The sequence below is a fragment of the Mytilus californianus genome, unplaced genomic scaffold (genome assembly GCF_021869535.1).
Source record: "Mytilus californianus isolate M0D057914Y unplaced genomic scaffold, xbMytCali1.0.p SCAF_5, whole genome shotgun sequence".
Lineage (NCBI taxonomy): Eukaryota > Metazoa > Mollusca > Bivalvia > Mytilida > Mytilidae > Mytilus > Mytilus californianus.
In genome coordinates, this window is record NW_026262701.1 from 96,723,770 (window position 1) to 96,747,951 (window position 24,182).

General features: G+C 31.8%; 1 protein-coding gene and 1 long non-coding RNA gene across 5 annotated transcripts in view; one reads left to right on the forward strand and one right to left on the reverse strand.

The window, feature by feature from the left end:
- The window catches only part of LOC127700306 (transmembrane protein 145-like), a 40,496-nt gene extending 19,047 nt beyond the window's left edge, over positions 1–21,449 (forward strand). The window contains exons 5-13 of the mRNA XM_052203718.1: positions 1,667–1,754; positions 2,193–2,264; positions 9,158–9,307; positions 11,412–11,584; positions 12,778–12,950; positions 14,912–15,032; positions 16,497–16,556; positions 17,356–17,493; positions 20,324–21,449. Of these exons, the coding sequence (XP_052059678.1) occupies positions 1,667–1,754; positions 2,193–2,264; positions 9,158–9,307; positions 11,412–11,584; positions 12,778–12,950; positions 14,912–15,032; positions 16,497–16,556; positions 17,356–17,493; positions 20,324–20,551 (1,203 nt within the window). The 3' untranslated portion in view covers positions 20,552–21,449. The remainder of the gene's footprint in view (positions 1–1,666; positions 1,755–2,192; positions 2,265–9,157; positions 9,308–11,411; positions 11,585–12,777; positions 12,951–14,911; positions 15,033–16,496; positions 16,557–17,355; positions 17,494–20,323) is intronic.
- Positions 21,450–22,155: 706 nt separating this feature from the next.
- Positions 22,156–23,229, reverse strand: LOC127700310 (uncharacterized). Of its 4 annotated transcripts, none has more exons than XR_007981540.1 (3): positions 22,890–23,226; positions 22,717–22,774; positions 22,156–22,631 (listed from the first exon to the last, which is right to left on the reverse strand). It is a non-coding gene; the product is annotated as an uncharacterized LOC127700310 (long non-coding RNA). The 4 variants fall into 4 exon arrangements; XR_007981539.1 differs by having other exon boundaries at positions 22,156–22,602; positions 22,890–23,225; XR_007981538.1 differs by lacking the exon at positions 22,156–22,631 and adding an exon at positions 22,633–22,660.
- Positions 23,230–24,182: the final 953 nt, after the last annotated feature.

A 24,182-nucleotide genomic window follows, 5' to 3' on the forward strand; every position in this document is an offset into this window, starting at 1 on the left:
CCTAAGTCATTTTTAAAAGATGAATTATACCTGACATAGGGATGCTTATCCTGCATGAGTGATTGACCTCATTTTCATGGTTCAGAGAAATGACCGTTAATTATCACCTGTGCAACACGTTGCAGGGGACATAAATATATCATGCATTCCTCCTGTCTTGTTAAGGCTCTCACTAGTACAAATTTTGCCAGATTTTTATTTGCCCAAAACGTTTAGGAATAAGGGGCCAAAAAGGGGCCAAAAATAAGCATTTTTAGTTTCATGACAATAACTTGTGGAACAGTGTATGGATCTCTCCGAAATTATACCACAAGTTTCCATACCACAAAGGGATGGTAAGGATTGGCTTTGGGGGGTTATGGCTCAAACCGTTTAGGATTAGGCACAAAAAAGTGGGAAAAAACAAGGGTGTCCTGGTTAATGGACAATTACTGAAGTACAAATTACAGTGTAAGGGAAGTAATTCAAAAACTACTTTGAATTACCTCCCTTACACTGCTTTTAAATTATGTATAATGAATTTTTGTATTGTCTTGAGGTGATTAGGTGTCAATTCATTTTTAGAAGTTACTATTTTAATAATTTTAAAAATGCTGATTAAGGTAAATTAATTTTAGCTATGATTATGTATTTCATTTTCTATTTTAAGACTTTTATGATGTATTTAAATGGGTTATTATGGTTGCAAACTCCATTGGAAATTTGAATTGAAATTATGACCATGACTGAGGGAAAGAATTTTTTTTTGGAAAAAGAGGTGGGGGTAGGTTAAAAAAAAATTGGGGGGGGGACAATTTTTTTCTCACCAAGATTTCAGAAATCAAAAAGAAAATCCTTCAATTTTTTTTTATTTTTAAAAAAGGGGGGGTGAGGTCAATTCACAACAGCATAGTGTATTGCACAAAAGCAAAAAATTTAATATAAATTCAAATCTTATAACCAATTCTAAGTTCTTTGACTACAGTTATTCTGTGTCAGAAACCTATTATGTGTCAAATATTGAATTACAATCCAAATTCAGACCTGTATCAAGCGCGAATATTGTGTCCATTTTTGCCCCAACTGTTCAGGGTTGGACCTCTGCGGTCGTATCCAGCTGCGCTCGTTGAAGCAATTTATTAAAAAGAGTTATGCCCCCTTTGAAATATAAATTCTATAGAAAATTGGATTGTAAGCCCTCTCATGTGTACAATTCTTTCCAGATATTTATGAATTGAATATCAAAGGTTTATATCAGTAATGTCTTGGCCAAATTCGAAAAAGAAGTCCTGACCAACTATATTTCAAAGTTAATTGTAAAAAGTTATATTTGTTTATTGCCTTTGGACAGATAAGTTATGTGCAACACATTTGACATTTGAGCTCTGTTCTTTTGTTAGTTTATTGCAAGGTTTAAATAATATATATATATAATTTAGTGTATGACTTATTGTTTTAAAAAAAAATTTGATATAATGTACTACTTTATTGTTTTACAGAAATATTTAAATATGGTGTACTGTTTATTGTTTTGCAGAAAGATTTAAATTTAGTGTACGACTTATTGTTTTACAAAAGATTTGATTTAATGTACTACTTTATTGTTTACAGAAATATTTAAATATAGTGTACTGTTTATTGTTTTACATTAATATTTAAATATAGTGTACAATTTATTGTTTTACAGAAAGGTTTAAAGATAGTGTACAGTTTGCATATGATGAATGGAGAGGATGGTGAACTGCTGCACCATGAAAATTCTGCTGATCAGTTCTGTAAGTTAATATAAAAATAAGGAGATATTCACTTAGAGAATAACTTTCTCTTTCTTATTCCATTATAATAGATATAGTTCCCTATCAGCTAATGATTTATTATCTGGCATTGTAATTTAAAAAGATAATAGCCGTTCTCCCACAAAAAGAATCAGTTTTGTTAGACTGGCCACTTTCAGTATTGTACAAAGAGATTGCTTTTAATTTTTTATATAAAAACATCTTATTTATCAGTTCGGTCAGGTTGTCTAGTTCACAATGGACTATAACAAGAATATTTGATTAGTTATACAACTTTGCACTTGTCTTCTCATAGTTCAACAACATTTGCTGTAAGACAATTGTTTGTGTAACAGTAGTGTTTATACCAAGTTCCTTTCTATATTGACAAAAGCTTATGTGCTTTGAAATAAAAAGAAAAAAATATTCTTTTTTCAGATATTTTACCAATAGTTATCACTTTTTTCCTGCTATATATGGGATTAGGAGCATTAAGCTCTGCAGTGGGTTGTAAGTATGACTATTGATTATAGGTTTTAAAATTTTTTTAATTTGTAACCCTCACTCTTCTGCCTCCCCATTATTAAGGCACTGTTGATTAATGTAAACCAACTAATTTTGGCGAGTAGAAAAATTACACGTATTTGAATTGTCGCAACTTTGTAAAACTTTGGTCTTCCCTTATATTGATATATCCCAAAAATTAGAAGATTGCGAAAAATAAATCACCATATAGTTGGCCTGACTGGAAATAAAGTATACACGAAAATAAGTTGGTTTACAGTTATCAAAAGTGAAATACATTAATTGTTTTTAATGTCTCTATTTTCTTATTTGATATTACTATTGATCATAAGGCCACTTGGGATTGGATATGTAGACATAACAGTTCCATTTATGTTGCATCAGTACTAGTCCTTTTTGTGATTGTAAGAAGCTTACAAGAGAGACAGATACCACTTTGTCTATAAAGATTTAAACTTATTTTTAATATCATCATTATACATGTAATATCAAATAACTTTCAAGGATTTAATAACACCTATGATTTAACAGGAAAAGTCATTAATGATATACTATTAAAGATATCCCTCTGTATAAACTTAAACACTGTGAAAATTGAATCTGACATGCATGACCAAATTGGTAATCTCTTATTTTATATCTTTATCCTTAGATACATGTTTCTATGAACATGAATATGATGCACAATGTGTTTATCAACTTACTATTGATTTTATTGATTGCTATTTTTGAAAATTTATACCAAATGAATTGAAGTAACTGTCATACTTTGCATTAAGTAAGGAAGCGTTTTTTGCTTTAATATATCATTTTATTCTGGCATCACCTAAGATGAACAAAGGTTTGCAGAAAAAACGTTATTTTACATAACATTGCATTGTACATTTGTTGAGGAAACATATAATATGAGTTACATTATAATGGTATCAGGAGCAGCACAGCCGACAGGTTAACATCAGCAAGAATCCAGTTTGTCATTCCATGGTAATTGACTGAGAATATCTAATAGTAAAGAGTAGAAAAATAATTGGTTCTGTAATGTCTGTCACTGCTGCTAAAAGAATGCAACTATATGTACATATGTATGAATTATGATTCAGACCAGAAATTAAATTTGATTAAGGTAAAGGTGTACTGGTGTGAGAGTAGCTCTCGTCATTACATTATTATCCCAAAAAATATGTGTCATAATTTTTAGATAAAAAATAAAAATAATCAATATGACACATCAATCTAACATGCTGGATATTGAACTAAGGCGTCCAACCAATTTAAAAAAAAGTATGACCAGTGATCTCCCAAGGCCGTTTTAGCGTTGCGGTACCGCGATGCTATAATTTATCCCGTGACACTATAATTATTTGAGGATGCTATTTTTTCTTGTCTCTATATATTGCCGCAAAATCAATGTCCTAATTTTTGAACTTTCATCTAATTATCACTTGTGACCATAAAGATTATATCACCTTTAATTGTAATCCCATCAAGTCGGACAAAAAAGGCAATTAAGAGTAATTAAATAGGTGTTAATTGCCCTTTGGGTGATAACTGTTTGGATTAAAATACCCCAAGCTGACACTTATGACATGACTAATTACACATGGTCCAATCGAAAATATTTTGATATCGAGAAAATGAAATCAGAAAATTATAAACAATTCGACTTAGACTACGTTGCATTATGGCATAACCGTCTGCTAATAGAAGGAAAAACTACGTGAGGTACCTCGATGTTGACAAAATGACTGACCAAACCACGTTGTACAATATTATTACGCAATTTTTTTCATGTCGATGAAACAGCAATTTTTATACGACTGCAAAAAAATTTTGCGGTCGTATATTGGTATGAAGTTGGCGTCGTCGTCGTCGTCGGTGTCCAAAGACACATTGGTTTTCGCACTCTAACTTTAGTTTAAGTGAATGGATCTCTATGAAATTTTACCATAAGGTTCAATACCACAGAAGGAAGGTTGGGATTGATTTTGGAGGTTATGGTACCAACAGTTAAGGAATTCGGGGCCAAAAATAAGCATTTTTGTAACTTCCAGACATAACTTGTGTTTTAGTGTATGGATCTCTCTGACATTGTAGAGGGGCCTGATGGGGGGGGGGGTCTCATCACGATTCATGAGTTGATTTTTTTGTCAATCACGATTCACAGAAAATAAATTTCCATGATCACGGATCACGATAGCGAAAATGCGCCGATCACGAAGAACGAAAATAACCCATCAGGCCCCTCATTGTACCACAAGGTTCCATATCACAAAGGGAATGCTGGGATTGATTTTGGGGGTAATTGCCTTAAAATTTTAGGAATTAGGGGCCAAATAAGGGGCAAAAAACTAGCATTTTTCTAGTTTCATGATAATAACTTGTGTGCAAGTGTATGGATCTTTCTGACATTGTACTACAAAGTTCCATATCACAAAGGGAAAGCTGGAATTGAGTTTGGGGGTAATTGCTCAAAACGTTAATAGGAATAAGGGGCCAAAAATAAGCATTTTTCTAGTTTCCAGACAATAACTTGTGTTCAAGTTTATGGATCTCTCTGAAATTGTACTGCAAGGTACCATACCACAGAGGGAAGGCTGGGATGGATTTTGGGGGTAATTGCATCAAAATTTTAGGAATTAGGGGCCAAAAAAGGGGCAAAAAACAAGCATTTTTCTAGTTTCATGATAATAACTTGTGTGTAAGTGTATGGATCTTTCTGACATTGTACTACAAAGTTCCATATCACAAAGGGAAAGCTGGAATTGAGTTTTGGGGTAATTGTCCAAAATGTTTAGGAATAAGGGGCCACAAAGGGACCAAAAATAAGCATTTTTCTGGTTTCCAGACAATAACTTGTGTTCAAGTGTATGGATCTCTCTGAAATTGTACTGCAAGGTACCATACCACAAAGGGAAGGCTGGGATTGATTTTTGGGGTTATTGTCTCAAAATTTTAGGAATTAGGGGCCAAAAAGGGGAAAAAAACAAGCATTTTTCTAGTTTCATGACAATAACTTGTGTGTAAGTGTATAAATCTTTATGAAATTGTACTACCAGGTTCCATATCACAAAGGGAAAGCTGGGTTTGAGTTGAGGGGTAATTGCCCTAAAAGTTTAGGAATTTGGGGTCAAAAAGGGGCCTAAAAACAAGCATTTTTCTAGTTTCAGGACAATAACTTGTGTTCAAGTGTATGGATCTCTCTGAAATTGTACTGCAAGGTACCATACCACAAAGAGAAGGCTGGGATTGAGTTTTGGGTGATGAATCAAAAGGGGGTTCAAAAAATTTGGGGGAGGGATTTTTTTTTCCTTTTTTAGCTCACCTGGCCCGAAGGGCCAAGTGAGCTTTTCTCATCACTTGGCGTCCGTCGTCGTCGTCGTTAGCTTTTTACAAAAATCTTCTCCTCTGAAAACACTGGGCCAAATTTAACCAAACTTGGCCACAATCATCATTAGGGTATCTAGTTTAAAAAATGTGTCCAATGACCCCGCCAACCAACCAAGATGGCCGCCATGGCTAGAAATAGAACATAGGGGTAAAATGTAGATTTTGGCTTATATCTCTGAAACCAAAGCATTTAGAGTAAATCTGAGGTCGGATAAAACTGATTATCAGGTCAAGATCTATCTGCCCTGAAATTTTCAGACAAATCTGACAACCTCTTGTTGGGTTGCTGCCCCTGAATTGGTAATTTTAAGGAAATTTTGCAGTTTTTGGTTATTATCTTGAATATTATTATAGATAGAGATAAACTGTAAACAGCAATAATGTTCAGCAAAGTAGGATCTACAAATAAGTTGTATGACCAAAATTGTCAGTCGACCCCTTTAGGAGTTATTGTCCTTAATAGTCAATTTTTACTAATTTTTTGTAAATTTTTGTAATCTTTTACAAAAATCTTCTTCTCTGAAACTACTGAGACAAATTTAACCATACTTGGCCATAATCATTATTAGGGTATCTGGTTTAAAAAATTTGTCCGATGACCCCACCTTCCAACCATCATGGCCGACTTGGTTAAAAATAGAACATAGGGGTAAAATGCAGTTTTTGGTTTATATCTCTGAAACTAAAGCATTTAGAGCAAATCTGACAGGTGGCAAAAATGTTCATCAGATTTAAATTTATCTGCCCAGAAATTTTCAGACGAATCCAACAACCCGTTGTTGGGTTGCTGCCCCTGAGTTAATAATTTTACTAAAAATTTGCAGTTTTTTGTTATTATCTTAGATATCATTATAATATCTAATATCTAATACTATTAATTATGATTTCAACCTTATTTTACATGATTTCCAAAGCATCAGTAAATACAGGTGAGCGACACAGGCTCTTGAGAGCCTCTAGTTTTTCTTTAAAATTTTCCGTTTTAAATTGGTTATTTCTGATTTATATATAAAAGCAAATAATAATGATATGGTTTGAATAGGTAAATTAAAATTTTTTAAGTTCTTAGACCACATTCATTCTGTGTCAGAAACCTATGCTGTGTCAAATATTTAATCACAATCCAAATTCAGTGCTGTATCCATACTTGCCCCAACTGTTCAGGGTTCAACCTCTGCGGTTGTATCAAGCTGTGCCCAGCGGAGCATTTTATTCTTTTATAAGTAAAGAAATTCAAAGATATAAATGATTTATTTCTCTAGAAAATTGTGATTGGTCTTGTGTTATTTCAACTCAAACTAACAACTTTTGAAGAATTATTTTCTTTCCGTACTTGTTTATACCCGAGAGAGTATATTAAACATTCTGAATTTCGGCAAAATGAGCTTGCTTCTTCATTAGAACGTGATGAATATTGCCTTTAATTAATGTCCCATCCATTTATTGCATAAAAAGCGTCATATTCATTCCAAATCGCTTGTCAAACATTGTTTATTTTCGTTAATTTTTCTTTGACCGCCATTAAAATATTTGTACAAACTACGAGTCGGATGCGGGATTCTTCAGAGGCGGACCAACTATGAAAAAAATCTGCATTTTTACGGTAATAACTACAGACACAGCTGACAGAATAATAATGATCCCAAAAGGGAATACAATGCATTCCATACACATTAACAGACTATTTGTTAGATCTCCTTACTCAATGTATTTATTTCTATGTAAATGCATTGTTTAAATTTACTGAAAGTAGCCTGGGAATCTCCCAGAAGTGGCTTAACTTTGTTTCTTTTAGTTTTTGATGAGAAACAACTGGCACTAACAAATTGAGTCCCAGGAAACAATGAATATGATAAACAGAATAGTTTTTGTCTCGCCTTGACGGAGTCAAAAAGCAAGACATAGGTATGCTGTTTCCAGCGACGGCGGAGGCGGCGTCAACAATGTATTAGTTTGTGATTAGGTCTAGTTCATGGTGAACCACTAGTGGTAGGTCAATGACATTTGGTATGCAGTTGTATTACCATTGGCACATCTCATTACCATGGAGATTGTTTAGCCCCCCCACCCCCAGTCAAGGTCTATTGACTTTGAAGCTTTTCATAGTTTACATGTATTAGTTTGTGATTAGGTCAATTTATGGGGAACCACTAGTGGTAGGTCAATGATATTTGGTATGCAGTTGTATAAGCATTGGCATATCTCATTTCCATAGAGATTATTTGGGTCTGCCCCCTTAGTCATGGTCTATAGACTTTGAAAATTTTGCTAAGTTAACATGTATTAGTTTGCGATTAGGTCAGTTCAAGGGGAACCATTAGTGGTTGGCCAATGTTAATTGATGTTCAGTTGAATAAACATTAGCACATCTCATTTCCATGGAGATTATTTGGCCCCGCCCCTCAGTCATGGTCTATTTACTTTGAAACTTTTGCTTAGTTTACATGTATTAGTTTGTGATTAGATCAGTTTAAGATGAACTGCTAATGTTAAGTCAATGATATTTGGTATGCAAATTTATTGGCATTTGCAAGTATCGTTTCCATGGAGATTATATAGCCCCACCCCTGATCATGGTTAATTGACTTTGAAACTTTTACAGAGTTTACAAGTTAATGTTTGTGTTTAGGTTTGTTTAAAGGGAACGACTTATGATAAGTCGATGGTATTTGGTATGCAGTTGTATTAGCATTGGCACATCTCATTCCGTGGAGATTGTTTAGCCATGTACCTTCAGTCATGGTTCATCGACTTTGAATATTTGCATAACTTACATGTTAAAGTATTGCTATTTTAATTTCAAAATTTGCATTATTAAAATTAAATTACAAAAAGGGGAGACATATCTCTGTGATACCAGTTTATTTAATTGAAGTTTTATTGATATATGATACTTTCTTTTTTTTTGATATACAAAAAGTTCTTTTTTGTACTAGATATTTAGTTGGTAGTTTCTGACAAAAGGAAAAATAGAATTGTGTAACTATAAATGAATATTTAAAAATTAAACTGAAACAACTGCTATACTCTAATTGTATTATCAGTTATGAATTGAACAATATAAACATTACGTAAAGGAAATAGAGCATCGCCGCAAAGTGACAATTGACATTGAAAAAAATACTTTTTTTTTTCGCCAGATGTTATGCTATCCAAAATTTCTGGGGAGAACACTGATGACTGTGAGAATTATTACCTGAGGAGAACTTCTGTAGATTTGTTATTTTTTATGGGGTACCAACTTTCTTGGATTTTGTGGGTACAGGTGAACCACTAATTTGAATGTTCAAGAATTACAAATTTTCTATTGGGTGGTATGCAGACTTTGGCAAAAACATGAAATGAAATATCTACGAAAGTGCAAGATTTCTTTATCCACGAAAATTGGTACCCACGAAAATAAATGATTCCACAGTACTATGTTACCAGTAGTGTTATTGATGAGACAATTTTAAAATGACCTTTAGAATTACCTTTTGTTCTCTTTTCAGATGTATTACATACACAACAGTTATTCCATACAACATACAAAATGTATATTTTTTGTATCTACACAAACTGTTTTGGATTGTTTTTATTGGCGATTGGATGGGGGAAATATGCCAACACAGGCTATGAAGAAACAGGGACATGGCTAGCAGGTAAAATAAGAGTTATTGCTCTTGCCTGTTGAATTGTTTGAATATTAGTTATTAGAATAGACAACTTTGTAGAAGCAGGTTTTGGAGAAACAGGAGTTGATGTTTTAATTTAGTATTAAACCTCATGTCTACACTGCTTACACATAGCTAACAGTTGAAAAAGATACTTTGAATTTAGAGTAGGGGTATGGTAAGCATGACAACACCTGCATTCTTGTTCATCTACACATCATACAAATCTTGATGAAAGAAGTAGGTTCGATAAGGCCCTAAAATGGCCCCTAATTCTAGCTGAAACTGAAATTAGGATTTATTGACCAATGTCACAAGGAATCATAGGTTATATAATGACTAGATTGGAAAAATGTCTTTTTGTTGAAAATTTATGTTTTTGCGTTCTATTCATGATGTCACAAATAGCACTAATTTTGATTTTCCGCAAAAAATTGATGAAAACGGGTAAATTTACGTTGATTTTTTGGAGAGGAAACATAGAGCGCATGCGTCGACAACAAAGATATTTAAACCTAATGTTTGTTATGACATTTTACATATCTGACTTAAATATTTTGTTTGTCGACGCCTGCGCTCTATGTTTCCTAGGTCTTAATTTGGTTGAAATCCGGACGATTTTGTCCAATTTCGCAAAAATCTCTATTTTTAACCTATTGTCAAAATCAATGCTTAAAAATAAAACTCTGGCAAAAATAGTTCTATATAACTTTCTCACATGTCTTTTCATCAACTTAAAACACATTTTATCCTGAAACATTGAACTTAATAATCAGGGCCAAATTTGGCCCTTACCAAACTTACTCCTTTAATATATCAGGCTTTATTGCTATAAAGATAAGACCATTATTTGTTGTTTTATTCTTCCATTTTGATTGGTTGCACCAGTGACAATTGATGAAATTCTTACACTTAAAAATATTTCATTTTTTTTTTGGCACTGGAGGCAGTTCTTCAAAACAGCAGGGTGCCAGGTAAATTCAGACACAGTTTTGGTTTTGTTTTTATTTTTATATGCCCGTTTACGGGACGTATTATGGTATACCGTTGTCCGTCTGTCCGTCCGTCCGTCCGTCTGTCCGTCCGTCGTCAACATGTCGGACATTAACTCAAAAACGCTTTAACCAATTTGCATAAAACTTTGGTGAATTGTTTATATCTATTGACGTGAGCTCCCTTTCGTTTTTTATAAATTTTAGATTTTACGTTTCCGAGTTATGGGGTTTTATTCATTAAAAAAAGGGGGATTTTCCAGTTTTCGGACAATAACTCAAGAATGCTTTCACCAACTTGCAAGAAATTGTGGTGAATTGTTAATATCTATTGACCTGAGCTCCCTTTTGATTTTTATAAATTTTAGATTTTACGTTTCCGAGTTACAGGGTTTTATTCATAAAAAAGGGGGGATTTTCCAGTTTTTGGACAAAAACTCAAAAATGATTTCAGCAGTTCTTATGAAACTTTGGTGAATTGTTTATATCTATTGATGTAAGCTCCCTTTAGAATTTTATAAAATTTACATTTTACATTTCTGAGTTATGGGGGTTTTATTCATTAAAAAAGGGGGGATTTTCCAGTTTTCGGACAATAACTCAAAAATGCTGTCAGCAATTCTCATGAAAATTTGGTAAATTGTTTATATCTATTGATGTAAGCTCCCTTTTGATTTTCATAAATTTCTAATATGACATTGAGAATTAATTGAACTTTATTTGTTTATAGTCTGAAAACAGATTTACTAAGTATTGCGCAACAGCACAGTGTATTACACAACAGCAAGATATCTTTAATTGAATATAAATTCAATTCATATAACCAATTTCAAGTTCTTTGACTAGATTTATTCAGAAAACCTATAATATGTCAAATATTTAATTACAATCCAAATTCAGACCTGTATCAAGCTTGAATATTGTGTCCATTTTTGCCCCAACTGTTCAGGGTTGGACCTCTGCGGGCGTATCCAGCTGCGCTCAGCGAAGCAGTTTATTCTTATAGACATAAGACATTTGTAGTATTTTTGTCATTTTTAGCTTCAAACATTCACTTAATATTTAATACATACTATATGTAATATTTTTGTTATTTTCAGGCCGTTTGTTCCAAGCTATGAGTGACATAATGTTTGTTCTGATGTTGATATTGATGGCTAATGGTTATACTATAGTTAGAGGAAAGCTCTCCACCCAATTATACATTGTCCTTGCAGTGTTCTTTAGTATATTCACACTGACGTATGCAATTCTGTTTGTATATGAAGCAGAGGTAAGCTAATATTGTCTCATTATTCCCTGTCCATAGCAAAAAAAAATCTTCTTCAAAATCTGGAGTCGGTTTCACATAAAAACTTGCGACTAAGATTTATCGTAAGTATACTTAATTATTCATGACTTACGACAAATCTTAGTCGTAAATTTTTTGTGAAACCGACTCCTGAGCATTATGTGACTCTCTCATTTAGCTTACTTTTTCAGCTATGAGACAACTATCCACTAAGGTTCAAATGAAGTGGATGTAAGCAATTATAGGCAACCGTACCGCCTTCAACATTAAAAAAAATTATACTGTATGGTCGGCTATAAAAGGCCCCGACATGAAAAATCTGAAACAATTCAATTGAAAAAACTAACAGCCTAATTTATAACAAAACAGTTTATGAAAAACAAATATGACAGACATGAACTAACGACAACTAATGAACTGCAGGCTCCTGACTTGGGACAGGCACATATAGAATGTGGCGGGGTTAAACATGTTTGTGAGCGCTCAACCCTCCCCCTAATCTGGGACAGTGGTGTCACAGTACAACATAAGAACAAACTATAAAAATCAGTTGAAAAAGGCTTAACTCATCAGATGGATACAAATAGAAATACATCTAACAAAACCACAAAGTGGACGTGGACGGGTACTTATACATCCCAAAAACAAAAAGACACTAAGTACATATCTAAGAGTACTCACAGTTACTTACAGCTAGTTCAAAGCCAATAAAACCTAATGAAAAAAAATATGTATCTAAGACTGAAATATCAATCAGTATACACATCCAACATCCAATGAATTTAGTGTAAAGACGTCATTAACAGTCAGAGAAAAACATGACCTTGTGCAATGCCAAACTATAAGTATCGACATATTGTAGTACCATGAAAGTACATATGTGTATTATTTAGTATGGTTTTAATTTACTGATTACAAAATCAATATTTACACCAATTAGTTTGTTCTTCTGACACATCACCAAATCTTTTATTTTTCAATAAATAAAAAGAATATTTCTGCAAGATATCATTTTAATGATCTACAATAATTTGATTATCTATTTTTGTTGTTGAAAATAAATGTAAAATAATTACATTTACATGTTAAAGTTAACTTATTTTGCTGTTTATTCTAAATATTAAGTGTGTCTAGTGATACAAAGTTCTGTTATGACAGGTTTTTTTATATTGCAGGTGTTTGACCCAGGAGAAGTTTTGTACATCTATGAGAGTCCAGCTGGTTATGGACTGATAGCCCTCCGACTGGTTGGATGGACATTCTTTTGTGTTTCTCTCATTGTTAACTTAGTAACACACTCCAGGAAAACCTGGTTCTACATCCCATTCTTTATTTATTATACATTATGGTAAGTGTAAAGAATTGCCTGTCTCTAAAAATTCCTATTGGCATGTAAGATCCCTATAGAATTTAATATGAGACATGTTAGAGGTAATTTTATATTAGTAAATATCCAAACAAGTGGTCTGATTTGTTTGATATCACTATTGCAATTATTGTGAAAAATGGTGATCATTTTGTGTCTTTTTTCATCTGATTCTTGTTTTCTCTTTGTATCTGCAACAATACTCAAAGTCATATGATCGTTAAAATTTAGCAAAACAGATGAAAATGTTTAAATAGCTGAATGTCTAATTTTTGTTATGAAACGTGTAAATATACTTTCTTATGACAGAAAACACTTCATGTAAGAAATTCGCAATGTTTTTATTATTTGTTCCAAATATTCAGGAAATGTACTGTAATTGAATTATTGTCTTCCTGTACTCTAATTCGTAAGCTTTTCAGTGATCTGAACATAAAACTTCATATAAGAAATTCGCAATGTTTTTATTATTGCAATAATTGTGAAGGTATACTTGGTCCTGGGTTTCACAAAAGTAAAATTTTGATCGCATTATATATATCGAACACTTCCAGAGATCGCAATGATTAATTTCACATTTTTTGTCCATTGTCCAACAATAGCAATAACAAAAGCATGCAAAAAATCTGAAATTAATTATTATTCCTTTTCGGTTTTGGTGCTGGCCTTATCACCATACTTATTTCTATGTTTGTTATATATCTGTGGGTCAGAGAGCAGACAGACAGTCACTGGTGTTTCAAACTAAAGATATTCATCTTTTACAGGTTTTGTCCTGGTCCTATCATCACCATACTTATTGCTATGTTTTTTTATTAATCTGTGGGTCAGAAAGCAGACGGTCACTGCTGTTTCAAACTTATAATATTTATCTTTTACAGGTTTTGGACTTTTTTAGGGTAAAGATTGCATGAAATGCAATCAAAACCCAATGGTACTGACTTGATATCTTTTTTTTCCAAGGTTGATCGCTACCTTTGATATTTCAAACAAAATAGTGCAGTGAAATGATCATTATTTAGATCCTATCCAGTCAATGTCATGCAATTTATTGATGATATGTTATACCTTGATATTTAAGTTTCAATATGATTTGTATTTGAATAACCATACTTGTCAAGAAAACATTTTTTTTATAAAAAAATTACATAAGTAATGCATGGTGTATGAATCTGTTATAAAAATAGGTTCAACTACAAATGTATGATCATGAACAAAGGAAGATAACTCCAACTCAAATTGTTAACTTTCCTAGCAATACACAATTCAACTGAAAAAAATTTGCGTTCATATAATGCTATCATGTCGTCGTTGTTGTCGTCATTTTTTTTTTCAGCAAGATTTAAGAAATTATCAATTTTCCAAAAAATAAAATTCGGGGTCAAAATTTATTTTGCTAATTCTTTGTATATAGTCTGAAAACAGATTTACTTAGTATTGCGCAACAGCACAGTGTATTGCACAACAGCAAGAAATCTTCAATTGAATATAAATTCAAATCATATAACCAATTTCAAGTACTTTGACTAGATTTATTCTGTGTCAGAAACCTATAATGTGTCAAATATTTAATTACAATCCAAGTTCAGACCTGTATCAAGCTTGAATATTGTGTCCATTTTTGCCCTAACTGTTCAGGGTTGGACCTCTGCGGTCTTATCCAGCTGTGCTTGGCGAAGCACTTTATTAAAAATTCACAAAATTGCAAAATGAAAGCAATCTTTACCCTTCAGTTCTTACAAGCACTTTGATTTTGTTTATTATAAATCTGTGGTCAGAGAGCAGATGTTCACTTGTATTTCAAACTTATATAATATTTATCTTTTACAGGTTTTGGGCTGGATCTATCACCATACTTATTTCTTTGTTTGTTATAAATCTGTGGTCAGGGAGCAGATGTTCACTTGAGTTTCAAACTTATATATAATATTTATCTGTTACAGGTTTTGGGCTGGTCCTATCACCATACTTATTGCTATGTTTGTTATTAATCTGTGGGTCAGAGAGCAGACGGTCACTGGTGTTTCAAACTTTGTTACAATTTGTGGACATGTATTTTTCCTGGTAAGTGTAGTTATATATAGGCACAAATATACCTACTTTGTTGGAAAATATGAAAATCATTTATGTGAGCTTTTGAAATAGAAAGAAAAGCAAGGCTCATACTTAAGTGTGGCCCAGTCAGTGTATAGATGTAAATAGAAATTTTTCCATGATGGATCCTAGTGACCGATGTATATTTATTAAGTTTGGAACAACCCCATAGCGTATTCCTGAAATGGAGCTCCCTATGAAATACAAATTACAAATTTTAGTTAGAAGATAGCGTATTTCTGAGTTTGTCATCATGGTTTACAGATACCTCATTTTACATGTTTAAGTAAAATCTGTCAAAAAAAAAAAAAATCATATCAGAATGTTTCAAATTGTTCCTCCTACCCTGACAATAAAAGGACTTTTCCTTTATATTTTATATCTTTACAAAAATGCAAAAGGGATGATAGAGGGGGGCAAGCAGCTGAGAGATATAGTACCCCACCCTTTTCATATATGTTGAAAAACACGATTTTAACCCTATTATATATTTTTTAACAAAAAATTTACCTATGGCTATCATGCTTAAGCTTTTCATGGAGAGATAAATAGATTGGAAAAATATCTGATGCAATTACAACTGTACTTTTCATTGCATCTGAGAAAAAATCAACATCTGATTAATTTCAGATACTTCTAATTCAATTGCAACCTTATCATATATTTCATCTGAATTTATTGACCTTATCATAGATCATGAAGCTTTAAAAAGTGACCTATTCTAGTGACTCATCCCTACCACTCATTACATAGTAAGTGCCCCCTCCTAAGATTTAGATTGAGCAAAAAATTTTAATATATTTTTCTGTGTAATGGAAACATGTGAAGTTAAATTATTTTTGGGAAATATTACTGATAAGTGAAAGCATTGCCATCATTTGGCCTAGAGCTAAAAAGTTCTCTGATTCTGCAAAGGGACTTCATAATATACTTGAGATAATAACTCGTTATCTAAGTTTTTAAATATGAATTGAACAAATGAGAAATTAATCGAAATTGAAAAAATACCTTGAGTCAACATAACTGAATTTGAAACAACAAGGTTTGATTAAAGTAGTAGAAAAAGCTTTCTGATGATTTCAGCACTTTTCGACTGTTTGAAACCCAAATCTCCATGCCATTGACTACTACTGTTCCAGATAAAATATAATTCCTGTAAAAAACTTCATAAATGACTTGGATAGCATGATTTTCAGTTGATATTAAGATTCTTTAGGATTTGAGCTACTGATGTCAAAAGTGTTTCACTGCTTGACAATTCTGATATATATTTCATATTAAAGCACTGTGTGCATGTAATAATTTTGTTTTGTTACAGTCTGACACAATTATAAACCATATTTTGAAAATGACAGTCTGTTTATGTAACCATATTTCTAGTAAATGTCCATTTCTAATAAAAATATAGTTGACCATGGCTGTTTTCTGTTTCAGTTAATAACAAGACCAGGAGCTGCTAACAAAAATTTCCCTTACCATATAAAAACTACACAAGTAAGTGTCTTTTATTGTTGAATGACTTTTAAGTTAAACCAAAACATTTGTCTTGGTTAACAAGTGTCTATACAATAGGTCAAGCTCTAAAGTACACTCAGTCTAGAAAATTGGGAATGAATTTAACTAAGACTACTGTGGATTAATTTATTTCCATGGATTGAGGAGAAATGGTAAAATTGTATTTCCATGGAAATTTGATTTCATGATTTTGCCAAAGAGTGAATAAAAGCCTAAAGAAAATTTGTGGTTCACCTTTACCTTTAAAGTCCACAGAAATTGGTATCCTACGAATAATAAGGAATCCATACAGAATTCAGAGTATTGAATCAATGGTTAGGGTCATAAGAAACAATATTGTCATGGTCAACTGTATGATATTGCTAGGCCATTTATAAAGGTGTTGTTAAAAACTGGAAGAATATGTAAATGGAATACATCCTAGAATATAATTACATGGATGATCATGGATGAGACTGGACTAATACAACAAGGAACTTTTCTTGAGGCAAAAAATACAATTAAGATATATAAAATAAGTAACAGACTGTTTCATAGTGCTATTTTATTATTCATAACAAATACAATGAGACCACTACAGTATATTTCACTTACATTTGTACGTGCAAAAATTTATGCATAATGGATGGTTCTTTCTAGTCAAAAGTGGGAACCTGTAATCAAGAGACCACTTTTATCTTCTACTCTGAGTGGTCTCTTAATACAGGTTTGACTGTATGTAGAACTTCTTATTCCACTTCCTTCTCATTACTATAATAAAACATGAATGACATTTTAGATTGGAATGATGGATGGCACAGAAAAGGAAGCAGATGCCAATAGTCCATATGAAGTAGGAGAAACAATGAATGTCCATGGTCCTGACCTACAGGGTCTGTTTGTGACAGACAGACGTAGTAGTCGACCAGATCAAACAGTAAGGCAACTACATAATTTGTAATTGTTTGCTACTGTAAATTCAGAAATCATTGCGAGGTTTTTATTAATGCGACTGGGTAGGAATCGCAATGACAACAACTCGCATTCTTATATCTGATACATATATCTTTATGCAGTTTTATCTGAAATCGCAATAATTAATCTTGCATTTTTTTTCATTCTTTAAAAATCGCAATAATAAATGCACGCAATAATTTCTGAATTTACAGTGTTCAGTTCAAAGGTATATTGTATAAATCAAGTACATTAACTTAAACCAACTGATTAGATTTGCTTCCATGTCCAATATATTTATAAGGACAAGATGCAAAGTGTTTACTGTCACCAACCTACCCATATTTTTACCCGGAACTTTTTGTCCTTTAACCCTAAAGGAATGTTCAAGTCACATAGTCACCCCAAAAGAATCACTGTCAAAAAAGTAAATAATAAAACTTCCTTTCTACCAACCCTAGTTATGTCAACATCTGACAGAAAACAAACGATATTTATTTTGCCTGATTTATAAGTTGACCGAGTTATATTAAATTGTGATGTCTCCAAACATCTATATTAGATCATATTTTATTAGATTGGAATTAGAATAAAATTTAAGAGGTACAAGTATATTCATGATATTTTACAACAAGTACAAGTATATGCATTTTATTTCACAACACATACAAGTATATGCATTTTATTTTACAACAAGTACTGTCTATGCATTTCATTTTGCAAGTACAAGTATATGCATTTTATTTTAGAGCAAGTACAAGACTATGCATTTGTATTGTACAAGTACAAGTTTGCTCATTTTATTAGCTGACCGGGGCCCGAAGGGCCCCATGTGAGCTTATGCCATCACTTGGCGTCCGTCGTCGTCTGTCGTCGTAAACTATTTAAAAAATCTTCTCCTCTGAAACTACTGGGCCAAATACCTTCAAACTTTAACTAAATGTTCCTTAGGGTATCTAGTTTATAAATTGTATCCGAAAATTTGATCCATCGACAAACATGGCCGCCATGGCTAAAAATAGAACATAAGGGTCAAATGCAGTTTTTGGCTTATATCTCAAAAACTAAATCTTTTAGAGCAAATCTGACATGGGGTAAAATTGTTCAATTGGTCAAGATCTATCAGCTCTGAAATTTTCAGACAAATCGAACAACCCATTGTTGGGTTGCTGCCACCGAATTGGTAGTTTTAACAAAATTTTGCAGTTTTTTATTATTATTTTGAATATAATTATAGATATATATAAACTGTAAGCAGCAATAATGTTCAGCAAAGTAAGATCTACAAAAAAGTTAATATGACCATAATTGTCAATTGACCCCTTAAGGAGTTATTGCCCTTTAAAGACAATTTTACACAATTTGTTCATCAAGTTTGCTAACATTTAAAAATCTTCTCCTCTGAAACTACTGGGCCAATTACCTTCAAACTTTAACTAAATGTTCCTTAGGGTATCTTGTTTATAAATTGTATCCGAAGTTTGTATCCATCGACAAACATGGCCGCCATGGCTAAAAATAGAACATAAGGGTCAAATGCAGTTTTTGGCTTATATCTCAAAAACTAAATCTTTTAGAGCAAATGTGACATGTGGTAAAATTGTTTAATTGGTCAAGATCTATCGGCCCTGAAATTATCAGATGAATCGAACAACCCATTGTTGGGTTGCTGCCACCGAATTGGTAGTTTTAAAAAAATTTTGCAGTTTTTTGTTATTATTTTGAATATTATTATAGATATATATAAACTGTAAGCAGCAATAATGTTCAGCAAAGTAAGATCTACAAAAAAGTTAATATGACCAAAATTGTCAATTGACCCCTTAAGGAGTGATTGCCCTTTAAAGACAATTTTACACAATTTGTTCATCAAGTTTGCTAACATTTAAAAATCTTCTCTGAAATACAGGTGAGCGATTCAGGCTCTTGAGAGCCTCTTGTTTTACAAGTACCGTTCTATGCATTTTGTTTTACAACAAGTACAAATTGATGCATTTTATTTTACAGGAAGTATAAGTATGCACATTTTATTTTACAAAGACAATTCTATGCATTCTGTTTAACAAGTACAAGTCTATGCATTTTTTTACAAGTCAAGTATATGCATTTTATTTTACAAGTACAATTATATGCATTCTGTTTTACAACAAGTACAAGTATATGCATTTTTTTTCACAAGTATAAGTATATGCATTTAATTTCACAACATTTCAAGTATATTCATTATATTTTACAAGTACAAGTCTATGCATTTTATTTCACAAGTACAATTCTATGCAGTTTGTTTTACAAGTACAAGTCTATGCATTTTATTTTACAGCACATACAAGTCTATGCATTTAATTTCACAATTCAAGTTTTTTCATTATAATTTACAAGTACAAGTATATGCATTTTATTTCACATTAATTACAAGTATATGCATTTTATTTTACACGTACAAGTACAAGAACACAAATCTTATTTTACAGCGAGTACGAGTATGCCTTTTCATTTTACAACAAGTACAAGACTGCATTTTTGATTTTAAAATTCAAAGTATGCACATTTACAAGTCTATGCATTTTATTTTACAGCAAGTACAAGTTTGAACATTTTATTTTACAACAAATACAATTATATGCATTCTGTTTTACAACAAATACAAGTCTATGCATTTTATTTTACAACACATACAAATCTATGCATTTTATTTTACAAGTTCAGGTCTATGCATTTCATTTTACAAGTACAGTATATGCATTTTATTTTACAACAAGAACAAGTATATGAATTTTATTTTACAAGTACAAGTATATTCATTTTATTTTAAGCTGTTAACAGAAAAACCACCAAGAGACAGAAATGGACAGTTGCCTTCATTGTCAAATGGAAATACATCTAGCAGTCGGTTGCCTTCCTTGGATCAGAGGAGTAATAAGCTGCCTCCTTTAGAAAGAAATGGAGCTCTACCTCCAATAGGAAATCATGAACATGTTGAAGCTTCAGCACCCCCACCATCATATGAAATGTTTTCAGCAGGCAGATTCAACAATGAATAACAACTCTATTTTTGGTGTTTGTCGAATAATGCATAAAAAAAAAAAAAAGAATACTCGTTTATTCTTTCACAGAAACATTTTCTTTAATGTTTCAAAGAATTTTAAGGAACTGATTTGATTAAGATAAAGAGTTGATTATGCATAAAAAATAAAGAAGAAAAGCTAATACTCATTTATTCTTCCACAGAAACAACATTTTTTTTAATGTTTTGAAGAACATTACTTGATTCATCCAAAATTTTATTCATTAAGAAAATTGATTTCAATTTAACTTTAAAATCAGTCTACGGCAATAGTATTGTTATAGTTTTACAAAAGTTATCTAATCATTTTCTGTAGAAGATTGAACTAGTCTCTTTTGTGTTGACCTATCTAAGTAAAACCAAACCAATCTGTTATAGCTAGTATAACTCCTACTTAAGGATGATATTTTATAAATATAAGTTTTAAATTATGTTTGTAACTTATTTTTGTACACATTATTTGTTTCATTCTATTATATTTATCAAAAGACCTCTTGTGAGGTTGTTGTAATTTTGTATTGCATTTTTATGAATTATTAATGTTTTCTATGTTTTATGCAAAAATATTATTTTACTATTTTTAAGTAATGTACTTTTTTATTGTCTTGTCTACAAAAATAACCTGTATTCAAAGGACAAAATTAGATTACTGTACAGAAAAATATTTGCAAGGACTCAATTTTAAAATTACCCATTTTGTTTTCAAATTAGAAAATATTGGCAAAGGGAGATAACTCCTAGGTTGGATAGACTGTTCCCTGTCAATGTAAACCTTACGATATGACCATTATAGGATCAAACACTTTTTACTAGAAGTCATTAATGTGTAAACTTGGACAGATTAACTCATCTACTGAATAAAAGTCTGAAGAAGTTTTTGTAAATTTTGTGAGTCAAGAGGCCCAGTTAAGACATAAATTACTGCTAGAAAATATTTGTTTAATCAATATAGTTCACAACCCAAACATTTGAGATCTTTTTCAAATATTTTTGAAGCTGATGATTCCATTTGTGTGTTTTGCTCATGAATAAATCACAGTGAACACATAAGCAAGAAAAATGGTTTAGGCAACAAGGTCTATCGAGTTGTCAACCATAGGGGAAAAATATCACCAACCAATTATATTCAAGTATTTGTAGATATGCATATTATATTAGAATAATAGCTTGATGTATGATACCTGTTAAGATTTATTCTGTAACCACCTATTTTGCAATGTCCTGTTTACCATATATGTGTGATGCACTTACAAAATCATCAATATTGTCAGATCCCCCACATTACACCACGTTTTGGCCATTTTCGTTGTATAGGCAGGAACCCAGTTTGTCCTACCTTGGAGTTGTTTCCCTTTGCAAAAACATCTTGTTGGTAATCTGACTACCCTTTTTACAGAGGAAAATATTTAGTTATCTGAAAAAAATATGATCTCTAAGAACACAGGCAAACAAATAAAGTTTTTAAATTTATAGGGCTGGTCCATTAAAGGAAAAGGGGTTACCAAATATGGAGGCAATTTTAGTATTTATCCTATATATTCACTATACAAAAAAGTATTTGACCACCACCCATAATTGAGAATTTGAAGTGCCTTCATTTGTTCCTATGTATGTTTTTGTAAAACTGCCCTTAGTTTTATCTGTTTGCAATGAACACATATTAATGACTGTCCTTTATATGTAGTTATATCATTACATTCCAATGAAATTGACATTGTGCATTTTACTTTTTCATACCAGTATTTTATTTATATATAGATATAATGTTTGTTCATAATAAAATGCAGTCTAGAGATTTTCAACTTTTAAGCATAATGTCAAAAACTGCAATAAATTTGTTTTTGATAAATTGAGATGTGGGGTAAAGGTTTCCAGAAACCCAACAACACAAAAAACCAATCGACATCTAGAGGTCAACATATGTTCTTCAACAATAAACAAGTGTTTAGAGTGTGTTAAGGTCAAAATAACCCTAATTTTAGGCAAGTAGGGATAAGAGTGAAGATCTGACTGTTAAATTATCCTTACCTAGCCTCTGTCTGTTGAATTATCCTTACCTAGCCTCTGACTGTTGAATTATCCTTACCTAGCCTCTGACTGTTAAAATATCCTTACCTAGCCTGACTGTTAAATTATCCTTACCTAGCCTCTGACTGTTAAATTATCCTTATTTAGCCTCTGACTGTTAAATTATCCTTACCTAGCCCTGACTGTTAAATTATCCTTTTTTAGCATTTGACTGTTAAATTATCCTTATTTAGCCTCTGACTGTTAAATTATCCCTACCTAGCCTCTGACTGTTAAAATATCCTTACCTAGCCTCTGACTGTTAAATTATCCTTACCTAGCCTCTGACTTAAATTATCCTTACCTAGCCTCTGACTGTTAAATTATCCTTACCTAGCCTCTGACTGTTTTGTTGCAAATTAAAGGATCTTTAAAAAAAGTGAAAAATAATGAATTTTTCCTTCTTGTTAAAAATTTTGACTTAAACCATAGAATAGCATTGGTATGGCCTAAAACATGTATATCTTAAATGTTTTGTGTATAAAATTCCCTAAAGTTGGGAATTAAAGTTAAATTGAATGATCATTTCTTTAATTGTATAAAATCTGTCTTTCGGTCTTTCTGTCCCACCTACTATGGGTAGGGGCATCACATGTTAAGGTCTGTGCATGCATCTGTGTGTTAGTCCATCAACTGCCTTTGTACCATATCAGATTAAAATATTGGTGTGAGATAGTTTACCAAGAAGAAGAATGTTGAAGAAGTCGAGTTTTTGTACAGTTGTTCATGATAATGAAAACTTTTTAAAATATGTACAGCCAAGTTTGGGTTGAAATCCATTTCACAGAAAATTGAAATTTGATAGTGTTAGCAGGGCTTGGTATCCTATGCATTCATATTCTTGTCTTTTTTATACATTTGATAAATTTACATTTGACTCTGAAAAATTAATATTTAAACTGTTTTGCATTTTGCAAGAATTAGACAATCATTTTCTAGTATAAAAATTCCATTTGTATTTGCTTTGCTTGTAGATTTACATATGTAGTTAAGCTTTTTGTAACTTCTTCAATACTTTACAGCAATTAGTTTTTGTTTTCTTATTTATTTGTTTTTTGTATAGTACCCTAAAATTTGATTGTTGTAGTTCATTGTTCAAGACAATGGTTTGGAAAATATTCCCCAAAATATAAAAGATTTTTTGATTTTTTGACACTATATACGGATCTGTTACAACATTATATTGTCATGAAAGATTAGTTTAAAGAGTTTAGGAAAGATTATAAAGTAATTTATTTATATTCCAGTTTTAAAATTTTTTTTGTATAAGCCTAACATACTACATTTTAGATATTTAATTTTGATTCCGTCCCTCAACCAAAATGGTTCCGTCCAAAGATTATAATTTGTCTTTTTGGTCTTTCATTTATAATATCTACCATAAAATGTGAGTGAAAAAAATTTTCAAAAACAGATGTTATTTTATATTTTTAAAACCCTTTATAACTTATTCATTAAGTGTTGCTAATCTGGTTTTATTTTTTTATTCCGTCCCTAGATGAAAATAGTTCCGTCCAAAGTTTGTAGTTTGAGTCTTTTTG